The 16,087-nt window shown below is 45.3% G+C and overlaps 2 protein-coding genes across 12 annotated transcripts in view; one reads left to right on the top strand and one right to left on the bottom strand.

Annotated features, from left to right (window-relative positions):
- The window catches only part of USP37 (ubiquitin specific peptidase 37), a 90,530-nt gene extending 85,966 nt beyond the window's left edge, over positions 1-4,564 (top strand). For 10 of the 11 annotated variants that reach the window (XM_073807263.1, XM_073807257.1, XM_073807266.1 and 7 more), the window contains one exon: positions 1-4,564. In XM_073807263.1, the coding sequence (XP_073663364.1) occupies positions 1-260 (260 nt within the window). In that variant the 3' untranslated portion in view covers positions 261-4,564. The other variant, XM_019938943.3, reaches the window with a different exon arrangement.
- The window catches only part of VIL1 (villin 1), a 27,286-nt gene continuing 15,726 nt past the window's right edge, over positions 4,528-16,087 (bottom strand). Inside the window, exons 15-20 of the mRNA XM_033859757.2 lie at positions 15,748-15,893; positions 14,946-15,090; positions 14,326-14,514; positions 12,704-12,772; positions 11,119-11,259; positions 4,528-5,599 (exon numbers count right to left, since the gene is read on the bottom strand). Coding sequence (XP_033715648.1) covers positions 5,486-5,599; positions 11,119-11,259; positions 12,704-12,772; positions 14,326-14,514; positions 14,946-15,090; positions 15,748-15,893 — 804 coding nt within the window. The 3' untranslated portion in view covers positions 4,528-5,485. The remainder of the gene's footprint in view (positions 5,600-11,118; positions 11,260-12,703; positions 12,773-14,325; positions 14,515-14,945; positions 15,091-15,747; positions 15,894-16,087) is intronic.

A 16,087-nucleotide genomic window follows, 5' to 3' on the forward strand; every position in this document is an offset into this window, starting at 1 on the left:
GGAGATCTTTGATGAGCTGCTGGAAACAGAAAAGACCTCTCAGGCACTTAGCATGGAAGTGGGAAAGACCACTCGTCAGGCTTCATGAGGAACAAACTCCTGGGTTGGCAGTGTGCACTGCATATTCTCTCTTACTGCCACCCACTTCTCTTTCCTCTGCCCGAGGAGAATTTAGAACTCTACTTGATGCGGGAGCAACAAACAGCTCAGGGCCAAACCAAAAGACGAAAATTGCAATTCTGCAGAACGCTCCATATTAATTGTTTTATGGAAACTTTGGTCTCACATCTGTAGCTGATTATCCTTTTTTTCTCCTACAAGAGTGGCACTTCCTTTTGTCTTAGGAATACATGTTGTAAATATATATATATGTACATACACACACACACATATATGTGGAATGAATGGAGCCTTAAAGAGTTAGGATAGCCCACCAGAGTATGCCTGCTCAGAATTAATAGCACAGCAGTTTGGAAACTAAATGAAGTTGTCAAAGAGTCCATTCACCTGAAAAATGTGTGAAGATATACATATCATTTGGCATTTAGCTTTTCTGTTCCTTGAGTAGTTTCACTCACGTTTGTAATCTTTCATGTGTGTTTCCTATTAGTAAAGTTCACTGGAAAGCCAGCTCTCCATGTTACACTAATGACAGTTTGTCCTCCTGACAAAGGAGGGACATTTCTGCCACCTGACTTGAGGAGCTTTTTTAAAAAAATTATTTCATGGATTCGTAATGCTTTTGCTGTTTACATGCAGTCCCAAGAAATGGATTGTTGGTGCTTTGGAATGTGTTATGTTCCCACATTTGGTATTCATTGTACACTTTGTATTTTCTTTAAAGAGATTCCTTCACACAGTATTTTCATTGTATATCATCTATATTATTACCATGGTGAAGATAGAATCTTTTATTTTTCTTCTGTGTCATTCTTCCATGGAGCAAGCATTACCCTAACAGACTGCAGCCAAAACTTTAAGAGGTAGGAAAGTGATGTTGTCCCAATTGGGACTCCCCTACAAGATTACCTAGAGAATATGAAGAATGCTAGCATCTCTGTCTCCCATACATAGTGAGGTCAGGAGGAGTATTCTTGTGTTAAAGCTGAAACTCTGGACCACTAAAGCTGAAAGCCCTGCTTCAAGGGTGAAATTAAGCACATGAGCTATAGGATAAAGCTTAAACATATAACCATTTGCTGTCTGGCTTTGCCCTTAAAACAGGATGAGAATTAAAATATCATTGGTTTAAGTAATTCCAAGAACTAACAAATAACAAAGGTGCATAATTATCTTACTTTTTAGGTGCTTTGAGTTGAGGTTAAATGGGCTCAACATTAAGTGCTATGTTAGTCACTCAGCTGACATAACCAGCTTGGTTAAGCAGCTTGTGAAACCATATAAAGAATGAGTTTGAGAGTAGAATTTTGTTCCTAAAATAATTTTGTGAGCCCTGGAATCATTAGGATCACACAGAGTTAAGTATAGCAAAATGAAACCTTCAACATTTTCTTTCATTTTTAAGTCCAGCATCACAGAAGATGTAACATTTTTTCTGGAAGATTGCCTTAAGAGAGCTCCAGCCCTACTCTTGAAACTTGGATGTGTTCTGACATAGTAACCTATTCTAAAATATTGAATCTTTGAATTGTAAATGGCCCCAGCACTTTTGCTTAACTACTGATAAAAGCTTTGTCTCCTACCATTTACCTACCTGTTAAGGTAGTGAACCTTCCAAAGTGGTACGGTGGTAGGATATGCAGGAGTAGTATAGAGCAGAGGAAAATACTTGTTTAAAAAACTAGCTTTAAAATTTTTGTTTATTTCCACTGGGGAGCCATTTTATTTTTTTCTTGGAAATAACTGGTTTTCTCATATGTGAGTGAAGTGATAATCAAATTCTTTAGCTGTTTATTACTTCTCTGTGTCTGTATTTGAGAGCTTTTGAGAGATGCTGTTAAAAATGATTGGGATGATTTGACATGAGTGGGTGCATTTAGGGCATTTAAACAAATAGATGTAATGCCATAAACCTAGGTTGCCCATGAAGTACCCTCGTTTGACTTGCTTTTCATCGCTTGTGTGTGTGTATGGTTTAGAAGTACACTTGGCTTGAACCTAATTTGATTTGCTCTTCATGTCTTAGGCAGGAATTATTAGTTGAAAAAAGTAGATGAATTATGTCACTGCTCATATACTTGCAAGTTTGGGACTTGAAATTTCCTTGACGTCTGTCCATTGTTTTGGCCTGGTCAGCCTTCCTCTCTCCCTTCACTCCTTCAACTATTACCCCTTTCACTACAGAGTTACTTTCTCATTTTGGTTCAGTGAAGGATTAATGACTATACGTGGAGAGTTCAGCTGGACCATGTTGATGGAGTTTGTTGTTTTTTTCAGCTGACTGTATATATTTAAAAATTACAAGTAGATAATATTTTTTGTGCAGTTTGCTCAGAATTGGGGAATGGGGCATTTGGCATGTTGGTGCCTGAAAGGGACAAGTTAGATAGGGACAGAGAGCTTCAGTTCCAGGCAGCTTGCACAATAACTAATGTTCCTATTGAAAATACCAAATATGTTACTTTAAATGACTTTGAATTGGAACTTGACAGTTCTTAGTTCTACACACAACTGATCTTAATTGGAATTTTTTGGAAGGGAAAGCTAAACTAAAACTTGTTGATTATTATCACCTAATATTATTACAGAGGATTGGAAAGTTGCATGTGCCAGGTGCTGCTATCACTTTAGAAGCCCTGACTATAATTTAGGCCTATAAGGAGATAGATTCTGTTTTGTAGGGAATATATTTATGTGTACAGACTCAGAAGTTCTGTTTCAGCAAGATAGAATAAGAAGCAAGTCCATGAATTATTCTTCTATTTATATTTTGATTCCAAGAGCTACTTGTTTACTTGCCATGGTCTGTTAATTTCAGGCCTAACTTAATGGCTCAATAACAAATGTACATGTGTTTACATCTTAAGAAGCATGCAGTGATGCTTAAAGATCAGTTTATTAACTCTGGGAGGCAAATACTAGACTAGACATTTCTTTATTTCTCTCCTTGATCAAGTGTAAAATCCTTCTAAAAGAGAAACTTTAAGAATTAAAACCTCAGCAAGTGAATTCATGAATTTACCTATTCTTCCATATTGCAGTTACCATTATGTAACTCTATAAATATAGCTCTACACATGTACAGCTAGTTGTATAATGAAAATTATTCGGAAACACCTAAATTAAAGAGATTCTTGGCAGTATCTCATATGTAGTGGAGCATTCTGAGTGTAGAGAGAGCATGGGCGTTGAAAACATACAGGAGAAAAAGGTAGTTTGTAAACTCATTTGTGATCTACTGAACAGAGATAATATTAAAACAAATAAAAATATTACCCTTTTTCCTCTTTCTTCTCTGTCTAAATCGACTACAGTGGATGCTCTTAGTCATCCAGCCATTTTTGCCCTTTTGTTTTAAATCAGGGAAACAGAGCTGGATCTCCAAGTACATGTGGATCTTGTGTATACCTGGAGATTTTTAGAAAAATCAACACCCAGTACTGGATGCAAGTCACATAAAAGTGTCCCCCCCCAAAACAGAAACATCTTTTTCCTCCTCCCCATCTTGCTTTACACCGAGTAATGCTCTTTAAGTGTGTACAAAAACTAAACAGATTTCTGCCCTCTAACATCTTTCTAGTGCATTACTTCAAAATTCTAATTTTGTCTCTATCAATGTCTTATTAACATCTGAAAAAAGATATATATTTATTTTATTGGAAAACTATAGTTTGTTAGGCCTTGAGAGTTTCGTGACAGGTTTCTTTTGTGGTGGTGTCTCACCACGACCACTGACTTCTTTATGGCATGCTTTGATTACTAAACTTCAGGCAGTCTCTTTTGTTGTATCATATTTACACACAATTAGTGTTTTCCTTTCCATGTGTACTATGTGTCTGAGGTTTTGAAGTTTTTAATAAAAAATGTGCCAGTATGAATACAAGCAGTTGATTTCAGTAATTTGGACTTAAAGTGCAGAGGTTTGAAGTAGAGACGTGTCCACTGGTGTCAGAATAGAGTGGATGAAGGTCTGCATCAGGACTGGAGTTCGTTAGGTCCAATGCCAAAACAGAAGAGCAGTCATCTGAAGTGGTCTGTTTCAAGAACAGAATGGGTGGAAGAGTGAGACACAGTGGTTGTACACACCTCTCGTCTTTAGGTTTCCCTCCCTCTCTTTTCCTTCCATCCCCATCTTCTCTGGCCTATTGTCAGTGTTGTTTATTTATGCTACAGAGAGGAGAACAGAAGTAAGCTTCCTACACTTTGCCTAGTTGAGCCACTACTAGGTTTGCTGGCAGCTTTGGCCACATTATTTGTGAGGTGATTTTCTTTCTTTGTGTTCAGAGTGACTTTTGATTCTGATTCTTTATGTTGTTTTGTATGGAGCGGCACTTTATCTGTGTTTTAGCAGAACTGTTCCTCTGTACCCTGTACGGTTTTTGTTTCCTTTTTAAATTATGCATAGAGTTTTTTGTGTGTGAAATTAAAGCCTTTATTAACCTTGTGTTGGTTCAACTGTTATTTCTGAAAAGGACATATTCTTGCAGACACTTAACCAGTTGTTGAAGTTGTGGAAATCACCTTCTGTTGGCCTTCTGACTTGGACTTTCAAGCGCACTGTTACACCTTAAAGGGAGTGAGATGGGAAACCAGGTATGGCTGAGTCAGCACCAGCGTCCGGTGGACTTCATCTGAGGAGCCTGTGAAGCTTTGCAGAGGTTCTGGATAACAGTTCTAAACCCAGCATGGGCCTTAACTGTGCTCTTCCTTTGCCTTATTATTAAGAGTACCAGAGAGGGGGGTGAGATAGCATTTGCATTTCATACTTGCTGTTAGGCCTCAAGCCTAGGCCTAGTGGGTATGTTGCTCTCGCTGGGTACTGGTTAGTGAGTATTTTGAAACCTCCTAAATAGGGCCATCACCTGGGCCATTCAGCTCTTTCAAAGAATGGGTCCCTTTAACATCACCTGAGGAAGGCAGTAAGAAAAGTATATGTGAAAAGGAAAAGCCATTGCTCTCGGAAAGATACAAAACTGCAAAATGCTTAAGCCCACCTGCCATAATTAAAAATGAGTCACGATAAAAGCCTAGGGAAGGCTCTTCCATGAAGTGTTGGGCTGCTCTTCTAAGAAGGGAAAGCTCTAGAACAGGATGGTTTAAAAGTAATGCAACACCCAGGATAAAAAAAAAAATGCAACCACCTTCTTCAGAGCTGAAATTGGCACCACAGGCTCCTTATGGAGGAATCATCTTTCTGGAGGAATAGGTAGATTACTAAACAGAAGTGGCATTGCCACAGACTGCTGCTCACAGGTACAACTGTAAATTTTCACTTCCATTAATATAGGACTAATACCAGTAATAATAAAATGAAGCTCTGCAAACGGGGTAGGGTACTGCTTTAAACCACAGCTACCCTTGCTTCTCAAAATAGTCCTTTTTCTTTCTTGAGGTTTTGTTGTTTCCATCGAGGCAGAGCAGAGAAGGCAGCAGGAGTCATCCCCAAGGCCTTGGTGAAATCCTCAACAGACAGGTGCTCCTAGAAGAGGAGAGGAACCAGAGGGCAAAGGTCACATTCTTGCCAGAGTTTGACTTGTTGAGTCATATAGGTGTGTACAGACAAATGAGCAAAAACAGTCAATGTGAGAGCCAGGAAAGGGATGGGAAGCGGGGAGGTGGCATTTTGAGGTCCAAGAGATTTGATCCCTGAATTTGGAACATAATGGAAAAGGACGGTAACAACATGAGGCAGATAGAGCTCCTTTTCTTTTGACCAGGGTCAAGTTCACACTAACCCTGAAATAAGAATTACCACATTTGACTTAGCTTGGTTAAAATGTTGCTTCTCTTTCTAGGTCTTAGTTTTCCTCTCTATAAAAATGGGAGAGGGCTTCTCTGGTGGTTGAGAATCTGCCTGCCAGTGCAGGGGACACGGGTTCGAGCCCTGGTCCAGGAAGATACCACATGCCGTGGAACAACTAAGCCCATGTGCCACAACTACTGAGCCCGAGAGCCACAACTACTGAAGCCCGCGCGCCTAGAGCCTGTGCTCCACAACAGGAGAGGCCACCACAATGAGAAGCTCGCGCACCGCAACGAAGAACAGCCCCCGCTGGCCGCAACTAGAGAAAGCCTGCATGCAGCAACGAAGACCCAACGCAGCCAAAAATAAATAACTAAATTTTTTTTGTTTTTGCGATACGCGGGCCTCTCACTGTTGTGGCCTCTCCCGTTGCGGAGCACAGGCTCCGGATGCGCAGGCTCAGCGGCCATGGCTCACGGGCCCAGCTGCTCCGCGGCATGTGGGATCTTCCCGGACCGGGGCACAAACCCGTGTCCCCTGCATCGGCAGGCGGACTCTCAACCACTGCGCCACCAGGGAAGCCCAGTAACTAAATTTATTTTTTTAAAAAAAGCTTCATGACATTGAATTTGGAAGTGATTTCTTAGATGTGACTCCAAAGGCACAGACAACAAAAGAAAAAAAAAGTGGACTTCATGAAAATTAAATTTTATGCATCAAAAGACGACACACAGGGACTTCCCTGCTGGTCCAGTGGTTAAGACTCTGTGCTCCCAACACATGGGGCACGGGTTCGATCCCTGGTTGGGGAACCAGGATCCCACATGGCGTGCAGTGCAGCAAATAAATAAATAAATAAACAAACATGCCTGGGGGAAAAAAAAGACTACACACAGATGGAAGAAAATAGTTGCAAGTCATATATCTGATGACTTGCAACTATTTTCTGATGATGCAGCCAAAAATAAATTAATTAATTTTTTTTTAAATGGGCAAGGACTTAATTAGACATTTCTCCAAAGACAACATACAGATGGCCAATAAGCACATGCAAAGACACTCAACATCACTAATCATTAGGGAAACAAAAACCAAAACTGCAATGCGGTACTACTTCATGGTCACTAGGATGGCTATTACGAAACAAAAACAAAAACAAAACGGTAGTGTTGGCAGGAATGTAGAGAAACTGGAACCCTTGAGCATTGCTGGGAACCACTATGGAAAACGGTATGGTATGCCTCAAGAATTACCATATGACCCAGCAATCTGCTTCTCTGTATATACCCAAAGGAATTGAAAGCAGGATCTTGAAGAGAGATTTGTACACCCATGTTCATAGCAGCATTATTCCCAATGGCTAAAATGTGGAGGTAACCCAAATGTTCATTGACAGATGAATAGATAAGCAAAAAGTGGTATGTAAATACAACAGAACATTATTCAACCTTAAAAAAGAAGGAAATTCTGACACCTGCTACAACATGGATGAACCTTGAGGATACTGTGCTGAGTGAAATAAGCCCATCACATAAAGACACATGCTGTATGAGCCCACTCCCATGCAGCTCCTAGAGCAGCCAAACCCATAGAGACAGAAAGCAGAATGGTGGGTGCCAGGGGCTGGGGGAGGAGTGGTGATGGGGGAGTTGTTTAATGGGTGCAGAGTTTCAGTTTGGGAAGATGAAAAAGTTCTGGAGATGGGCAGGGTTGATGGTTGCACAGTGACGTGAATGTGCTTATTCATGCCACTGAGCTGTACACTTAAAAATGGCTAAGATGGTAAATTTTATATTATGTATATTTCACCATAATTTTAAAAAAAGGGGGAAAAAAGAAAGTTAAGGTCATCTGATCCCAATACATGCTCCACAGCACCACACTCACCCCCTTTCCTGAGTGATTTCAGGGATCCTGTAAAGGTCATCTTTCCCTCCCAGACCGGCAAAGTAATACTACTGAGCTCACGGGTGACTGAATTTTACCATTATAGTTATCTTCATCTCTCTTGGCTTCTAGGTTTGTTCCTAGTTAAAAGGCAACATGTTCCTGGTTAAACCTCACCAGGCTTCTATATTCCACTGTGAATGCATCAGCCATTATTTTGTGGGAACAGGTTTTGCTTAGAGATGGTGGCAGGTAGCAGCAGGGGTACAACTGAGGTGAGGGGAAAGATGCTAAGAAAAGAAGCTAGGAAAGCCACGAAACAAATTTAGAGTCAAATTTTGCCTAGCTATTGAGTGGAAAACAAAATATTTGGGTAAATGACATGTACCAGCTTCTCTCATCCTGTGGATAATCTAGAAGATTAGACAGCGAAATTCTACCTTTTCACTCTTGGTTTGAAAATCATGACTGGGAGTCACCTTTCTAGACCTTGGTTCTCTTCAGCCATAAGACTGAAATGACCTCTGCTCCCAGTTCAAACATGATACAGTAGTGAAACTTCTGGGAGCTGGCCAGTATCCTCAAGGCATACTCAAGTAAGAACCCCAAATTCAAATTGTTAGAAAAGAGCATCTCCCACCTCCATCTCTGCTCCCCAGGCACCAGAAGGGGACAGAGTCGGGGTGAGAGCAACGGGTTTCTTTTCAATCCGGACTGTTCTGCTATGTAGGATTGCCCTGGAGAATGCTTTTGTGACTCCCTCAGAGAGCCCTGAACTGAACAGCTTCTTGGTAAACACATGTAGATGGATTTCAAGCTCAGGTGTATCTGAAGCCCCAGTTTTCTAACCTGTCATCCCACCTCTGGGCATTTTTGGCTCAAGGCTCCTGGGAGGCCTCCCCACTCCCCCAGGCAGGGCAGTGGAGCACCTTGTTTTGGAAGAAGGTCCCTCACAGCTGTGGCCTTGATGGTCTGCAAGTGCTTTAGGTGCCCTCTCTCTGTCCCACCCAAGCTGGCTCCGCAGCTTGGTTGAGACTTTTGGACTCTGACCCCCAGGCTAGAGGGCAGGGACTGCCCATCCCAGTGGACTCGTATCTTTCCACTGGTCCTGTTCTTGAACCCTGCGGTCCTACCAGCTGATTACTGGCCTCACCCATGCCCACATCCGCCTCTCTGTGGTTTACTCATTGGTACTCAAACAGATTACCCCATGGCTACTGCCTCTACGTCTGGAGCAGCCAGAGAGCTTGTCCACTCTCCCCACTTGGCATGGAGCCCACAGCTCTGCTGCAAGAATCCACACTACTCCCACAATTTAAAAAAGAAATCAGCAGCAACTGATTTTTTAAAAAGATTCTAAGACTTTTTTTTTTTTTTTTTTTTTTTGCGGTACGCGGGCCTCTCACTGTTGTGGCCTCTCCCGTTGCGGAGCACAGGCTCCGGACGCGCAGGCTCAGTGGCCATGGCTCACGGGCCCAGCCGCTCCGCGGCATGTGGGATCTTCCCGGACCGGGGCACAAACCCGTGTCCCCTGCATAGGCAGGCGGACTCTCAACTACTGCGCCACCAGGGAAGCCCAGAATCTAAGACTTTTTAGACTGCTTCTACCATGGCAGGGTTGTCTTGATTCTGTTTGTTATATTCAAAATTAGTGATCTACTTAGCTTCCATGTTTTAAAATAGGAAAATGCATATTTAACTTTGTTAGATATTGCACAATTCCCCTCTACAGGGGTTGTAACATTCTGCCCTCACACCAACAGAATAATATATGTTTCTCCACAGCCTTACCAACAAAATATATTGTCAATATTTAGCCCCCTTTTAATCACCTGGTTCAATAATGTTGGCTGCCCTTCCCTTTAGAAATACTTTTTCTGTGCTACATGATATGACAGTAACAGCGGGACTCAGAAGACCTGATTCTTGCTCTGACTTTGCTACTGACTAGTTACATCACATTAGGCAAGTCACTTCCCCGCTCTGGGTCTGAGTTTTCTCAGGTGCAGAACAATGATAATAACAGCCTACAAGTATAGAGCACTTCCTATGTACCAGGGGCTGGGCAAATAATAATATTTGTAACATTATTATGAATAATAATATTATATGATATTGGGATCATCCCAATTTTACAGTGAGGACACATGGGTGGATGTGGGAGAGAATGCATAAAAGGGTTCTAAAGGTGATGGGCAGGATGCAATGTTCTGGAAACAATACACTTATGCATATATCAGGCCCAAACCCATAACAGATGTTCCTGGAGAAAATAGTCATCTTACTTCTGTAGATTCATTAATTTATCTCTAAGACTTCTTTATGGTTTATTACACACAGAGTAAATTTTCTCTTCTCTCAGTACCCTCTCAGGCTAGATTTGCAGTCTATTTTAGACCTTCATGAAGTGGGAATGAACACTAGAAATGTGGGTTTTGTTTTCTTCTTCTTTTTGGCCTCACCGCATGGCATGCGGAACTTCCCTCACCAGGGATCAAACTTGTGCCCCGTGCAGTGGAAGCACAAAGTCTTAACCACTGGACCACCAGGGAAGTCCAGAAATGTGTTTTTTAAACAAGCCCCTCTTGCCAAACTCTCTCCCACAAGTGGTCCACACAGACAGCAGCTGCAGCTACCTGATGGACCCTGTGCCAATGAGTCTCCTCCCCGGTGCTCCTCTGAATTGCCAGCCCAAATACCAAACATGTATTTCAACCAGGATGTCTCCTGGGTGCTGCAAACGACATGGCTGCCACTAAACTCATGACTGTCCCCTTCTAAGCTGCGTCCGACCCAGGATTTTTATCTCAGAAAATGACACAACTTTCCCCTCTCACAACCTTTATCCGGTCGTCACCAAGTGTCGTTGACTTAACCGCCGAAATATTTCCCTAAACCTTCTCCTTCCCTCCACTCACCCCCATCTCCACCTGCCACCGTCTATTCCAGGCCCCCGTCTACCTCTCAGCCTGACTTGTGGCCGCTGCTTTGGCCACCTTCCAGTCCATTCTTCACTGAGCAACTAGAGTGGTCTTTGAAAAGCGTAAACCTGACTGCCACTCCCCTGCTTCACCATAATGGTTCCCCTTGACTTTTAGAATGGACACCGCCCACCCCTAGCCTGGAGTAGAAGGCACTGCCCAGTCCCCTGCCCCCCTATCAGCCACTCCTCCCCAGCTCCACCCACCCCACCGCTCTGGCCGCCTCGTCCTTTCGCCCGAGCTGTGTTTACTTCCTACTTCTGGGCTTCGTGTATACTGTTCCCTTCTCCAAGAGTAAGCCACTCTGCCTGAATAATTGCTGTTCACCTTTCAGGAGGAAATCTCTCACTAAATCAGATTCGTCCTCCTTCTCAGAGTCTGACCCACCTCCCTCCTGCTGGGATCCACGCCCTCGGGAAGCTCCTCCACAGGCTTGTTCGCCAGCTGCTCCAGGGGAAAGATGGGTAGAGGCCCAGAACTGATATTGATGTTAGCGTTGAACACGTCTAGTTTAGGGTTTGTGATCTCCTAGGGAAGAAAAGGAGAACACTGTTAGTTCAGCTGGTTTGTGGCTGCCTCCCAGGCTGCCTTTTTCTCTGAAGTCAACACTGACCCGAGGGGACCTCCTTCAAAAAGCCCTCCATGGGGGCTTCCCTGGTGGCCAATGCAGGGGACGCGGGTTCGTGCCCCAGTCCGGGAAGATCCCACATGCCGCGGACTGGCTGGGCCCGTGAGCCATGGCCGCTGAGCCTGCGTGTCCGGAGCCTGTGCTCCGCAACGGGAGAGGCCACAACAGCGAGAGGCCCGCGTACTGCAAAAAAAAAAAAAAAGAAGCCCTCCATGGGAATTCCCTGGCGGTCCAATGGTTAGCACTCGGCGCTTTCACTGCCAAGAGCCCGGGTTCAATCCCTGGTCAGGGAACTAAGATCCCATAAGCCTTGCGGTGTGGCCAAAAAAAAAAAAAACAAAGAAGAAGAAGGCTTCCATGACCCGTGCCTCCCACTGTCCACATGCACATACACACACACTCATAAAAACATGGCACTTTGGACAGGACCCATGAGCTAAAGCTTGGCGGATTGTATTCAGCCAAAGCCAGTTGGTGTAAGATGACTGTTTTGTTCTATGACTTATGAACTCCTCCATGGCTACCCTAATGTTCGAGGTCTACCTTGGACATTTATGACCCTCTTTCTCTTATCTGTTGTGAAACCGTCATCCGTAAATTCACTTAGCCTTGACCTATCTATCTATGCTTTCCTGCCTGCACCATTCGTCAACCAAGAAGGGTTTATTGAGTGCCACAGGGTTCCCAGCCTGCGGGTGAGGCTGAGGGGCCACACGTGTTATCTGCTGATAACCCAGCGTGCTTGGGAAATTGCTCTCATGCTCTGGACACACTTCTGCAGAGTCTGCTTGGTCTTGTTTCCCCTACAGGCCTGTGAACTTCTTTGATTTCATATTTCCACATCCTAGGCCTGTAGGCGGAACACATTTCCATGAACTAACTGAAACATCGAAGGAAAAGGTTATTCTACCCAGAGAAGGGATCCCCAGGGTGATATAGTAGAGAAATCACTATTTCCCCAAGTGTGATCTGCGGACTAACTGCCTCGAATTACCTGGGCCCTTTGTGAAAAATACACATATTACTGGGTCTCAGCCCAACTCTACAAACCAGAATTTCGGGAAGTGGGACCTTGGAATCTGCAGGTTAATAAGCTTCCCCCATCCCCTAGTTCCCCATCACCCAGACTCTTAAGCATGATAAAATTTGGGAACCATTTCACTAGGGAATGGAGGAGACAAAACAGCTAGAGGCATTGAAGTTAAACAGCAAGAAGAACCTCTAGGAGAAGTGGGAGGGAACAATGGAAAGGAAGCAGAGGACCCTGGCATCTTCCGGGGAGTCTTCTCAGCTCTCACTGGTCTGACCATTGTCAATGGCCACCGCCAACTGCCCCGTACTCACAGCAGTGATCTGGCCCCAGTTCCCAGAGTTTCCAAGCTCCGCCTTCAGGGCCTCATAGGATTTGGCGTTCTGCATGTAAAGTAAGTAACAAATTAGACCTCGGTCTCAGCAGAGGAGATGGAAGAACATTTTCCTTCAGGCTTTGAATGAAGACTGGCCTAGGGCCTGGGGGTAAGAAGGAGATGAGGGAGCTCAGGGGGAGGCTGGAGGACGTCCCTGAAAAAGGAGGTTGGATGGTAAGGATGAGCACGAAGGGCTGACAGGTAACAGGCTGGGGCAGGGGGCTATTTGCCCTGCTTGGCCCAACATGCAGATGGAAAGTACGATTTTTCCCCACTCTCGGGGTCTAAGGAGCCGCACACAGTCTTGAGACCCCTGCCCACACTGTAGGCTCTGGGGGACTGAGGGGTCCTGGAGAACCCTGGAGGGGCTCCTCTCAGAGCTTGGAGGGGACCCTACCGTGGAGGAGTGAAGGGAGTAGAGAGGACCTTGGCTCCATGGGGAACCCCATCTCCACATCCCCAGGGCCTGGCAGGAAGCATGCTGCATTATGAGCTCCAGTTCTGCTGACTGAATGAATGAGTGAATGAATAAATGACTGAGTGAGTGAATGAATGAGTCTGAGAGAGACGCCACACAGACTTGAGGTGGGGGAAGACCTGCCAGCGTTGTTGACTTGGGACACTGACCTGGATTTGAGAAGTTCTGGCATCTAGGTGTGCCGCCTTGGGATTTGTTTGAATCCATCATCAAGACTAAACTTAGCTCATCAAACACTGAATTTGTTTAAACACATTTGAGGAAATTAATCTAAGCTTTGTTTCCCTAATCTCATCTGTTGCGTCAATTTCAAGTACCCAAAGCCACCAGGCCAACATTCATTCTACCTTAGCCTTCCTCCGTCCTTTAGAGAACATTCACTAGGGTTCCGTTTTGAGGAGCTGCCCTCTGCTTCTATCTGAGACCAGTTTAGAAAATCCTGTGGAAATCTGATTCACTGTCCCTCAGGTAAGGACCACGTATAGGACCCATTTTGCTTAGAATTTAGTGCCAGGAGACATCCGTCTTTAGACACTTTCCTTTAGAACTGACGTGTTCAGAGGACCCACCAATGCTGTGCCCTGGACGTTTCTGCAATGATGATGGAAATGTTCTTTTTCTGTGCTGTCCAATATGGTACCCACCCGCCACATGTGACTATTGAGAAATCAGTTCCTTAATTTTACTTCTTTAATTCATTAATTTAGTGAGAAATCAATTCTTTAATTTTAAAGAAATCAATTCTTTAATCAATTTAAATGCAAATTTTAATTAATTTACATTTAAATAATCAGTACAGCTCTTACCAATAATGTCCAAGAGCTTTGAGCTAAATCTAGTGCACAAGCAAGACACTGTCATTAGCCTAGGTTTTTGATAGATTTCCTTTCTTCTCCCTCACCAGGGGCCTTAATGGTCTTGCTGCAGCCTTACTGTTTATTCTAAGTCTCCTCAAACCCCTTGACAGATATATCACAGGTCGTCCATCACAATGAACAGAAAAGCCAGGAGTCCACCCTGCCCTCGGTGTGCCATGAAGGATGCACTGGGCTGGAAGGAGCAGGTGGGCTGGGGACACTCACACTCCACTTGAAGGGATCCCAAGCCAGGAACCAGCCCGTGAATGTGGGGGGCTCGTGTCCTTGCTTCACCACAATGATGGGGGTCTCCGGGTCCCGGCCGCTGGGGTGGGTCTTGAGGTATTCCTGCACCGTGGTGGCTGCGGCTTTCTTCTCGGCCTCATTGGCATTCTTTCCAATCCAGAAAAAGACCTGTGGAGCATCCCAGAGTCAGTCCTTCCTGTCCTCCCTCGGCTCCCCCAGGCTCAGATGTCCAGAAGTGGCCCCTGGCCTTGGGCAGGCCCCATCAGGCCTCGAAAATGGAGGTTGGACAGATGCCCTCTACTTAGATATTCTGCAGATGTGTGACTCCCAGCCTCTCCAGAGCCTAAGACCCTCAAAAACACTCCTCTGCCTCATGAAATGAACTGGACTTTGGGAGAAGAATACATCCTGCCCTGCAGTCCCTCCAGGCATGTTCCTCTCTACTTGCCTTCTTCTTTCTTGGGCTCATAACACCACTCCCAGGAAGAACGTATCTGGGAGTCAAGGAAACGTCAAACCTTACCCATCCCTAAAGCCACTATTTCTTGGCTCTGGGGACTGAGGTGGTGGGAAGGGAGGTCCCCAGACCTCAAACCTACCTGGTCCCAGACATCTAGCAGGAACACATCATCCTCTTCCAAGTCATCCTGATTGAAGTCAGGGATCTCTGTGGCCAGGAAGCGCCCGGTCTGGTTGGAACATTCAAAGAGCCGAGGAGTGATCACCAGGGTTTCCTCCTGCAGCCTGCAAGGTGGAGAGGAGATCACGTTGGAAAGCCTGTCTCCTAGGAAAAGGCTCTTTCTTCTGATCTCACAAAAGTTCCCGTGTCCTCCCAAGAGTCCAGGAGCTCTCCAAGGGAGAAATTCCCACCAATCTTCCAGGACATACATTTCAGTGGCTCTTCTATAGTCCTGTTAGGAAGTTCTTCCTGATATCTTCCCTCTATTCCTCCTGCTGCTACTGTAGTACATGCCCTTTTGCTTTTGAACTGGGGAATAGTGGATCATGGACCTTCTTTAGAAAAAAAGGGTTTACAGCTTGTGTTCCTCAGCATCTGGGTCCTGTGGCAGCATGGAAGGACAGGAGCTGCTGGGACCCTGGCATCTTCTTCCCAAAGGGCACACCTATAGCCCTGCGCCTCTCTTTGAGCTGCCTCCTATGGCTGTGGAAATACCCCCACCAGGCCCCCGACATTCCATGGTAAGCAGCACAGACACAGCCCCAGTGCCTGAGAGGCTCCAAGGGCCTGGGCTGCCCCTTACTCACCTGGCAGCCCTGAGAGCCTGGCACACAGAGTTCTCAATCCATACCTGCTGCAGGCTCTGGGCCATGCGGGTGGAGATGCCGGGAGGCTCTCCAGCCTTGCAAAGTGAGCTGGCGGTCAAGGGACCTGGGAGTTACCTCTTGGTGCTGGCATAGGGGGCCTTCCCGCCCAGGGCCATCCAGAAGTTGGCCGGCTCCTGCCCTTCCACCACCACTTGTTTCTCGGTCCGGGAGATGGTGTCAGCAACCATCTTGGCCATTTCCCGCTCGTCCCCACTACAGCCCTGGGAAAAGGGGGGGTCGGCTGTGCTGGGGGAGCCCATCTCCAGTGCCATGCCTCCCCCTCCTTCCACCACATTCACTGGCCCAGAGCTCCCAGGTCTGGGAGGTTCTCCTGGATCAGGGGCCTACGCACACGGCCCAGGCAGGGGCAGTTCTCCCAACCTCTCCTCTGTTCTTGATGCTCCAAAGGATGGCA

Source organism: Tursiops truncatus, chromosome 7 (genome assembly GCF_011762595.2).
Source record: "Tursiops truncatus isolate mTurTru1 chromosome 7, mTurTru1.mat.Y, whole genome shotgun sequence".
Lineage (NCBI taxonomy): Eukaryota > Metazoa > Chordata > Mammalia > Artiodactyla > Delphinidae > Tursiops > Tursiops truncatus.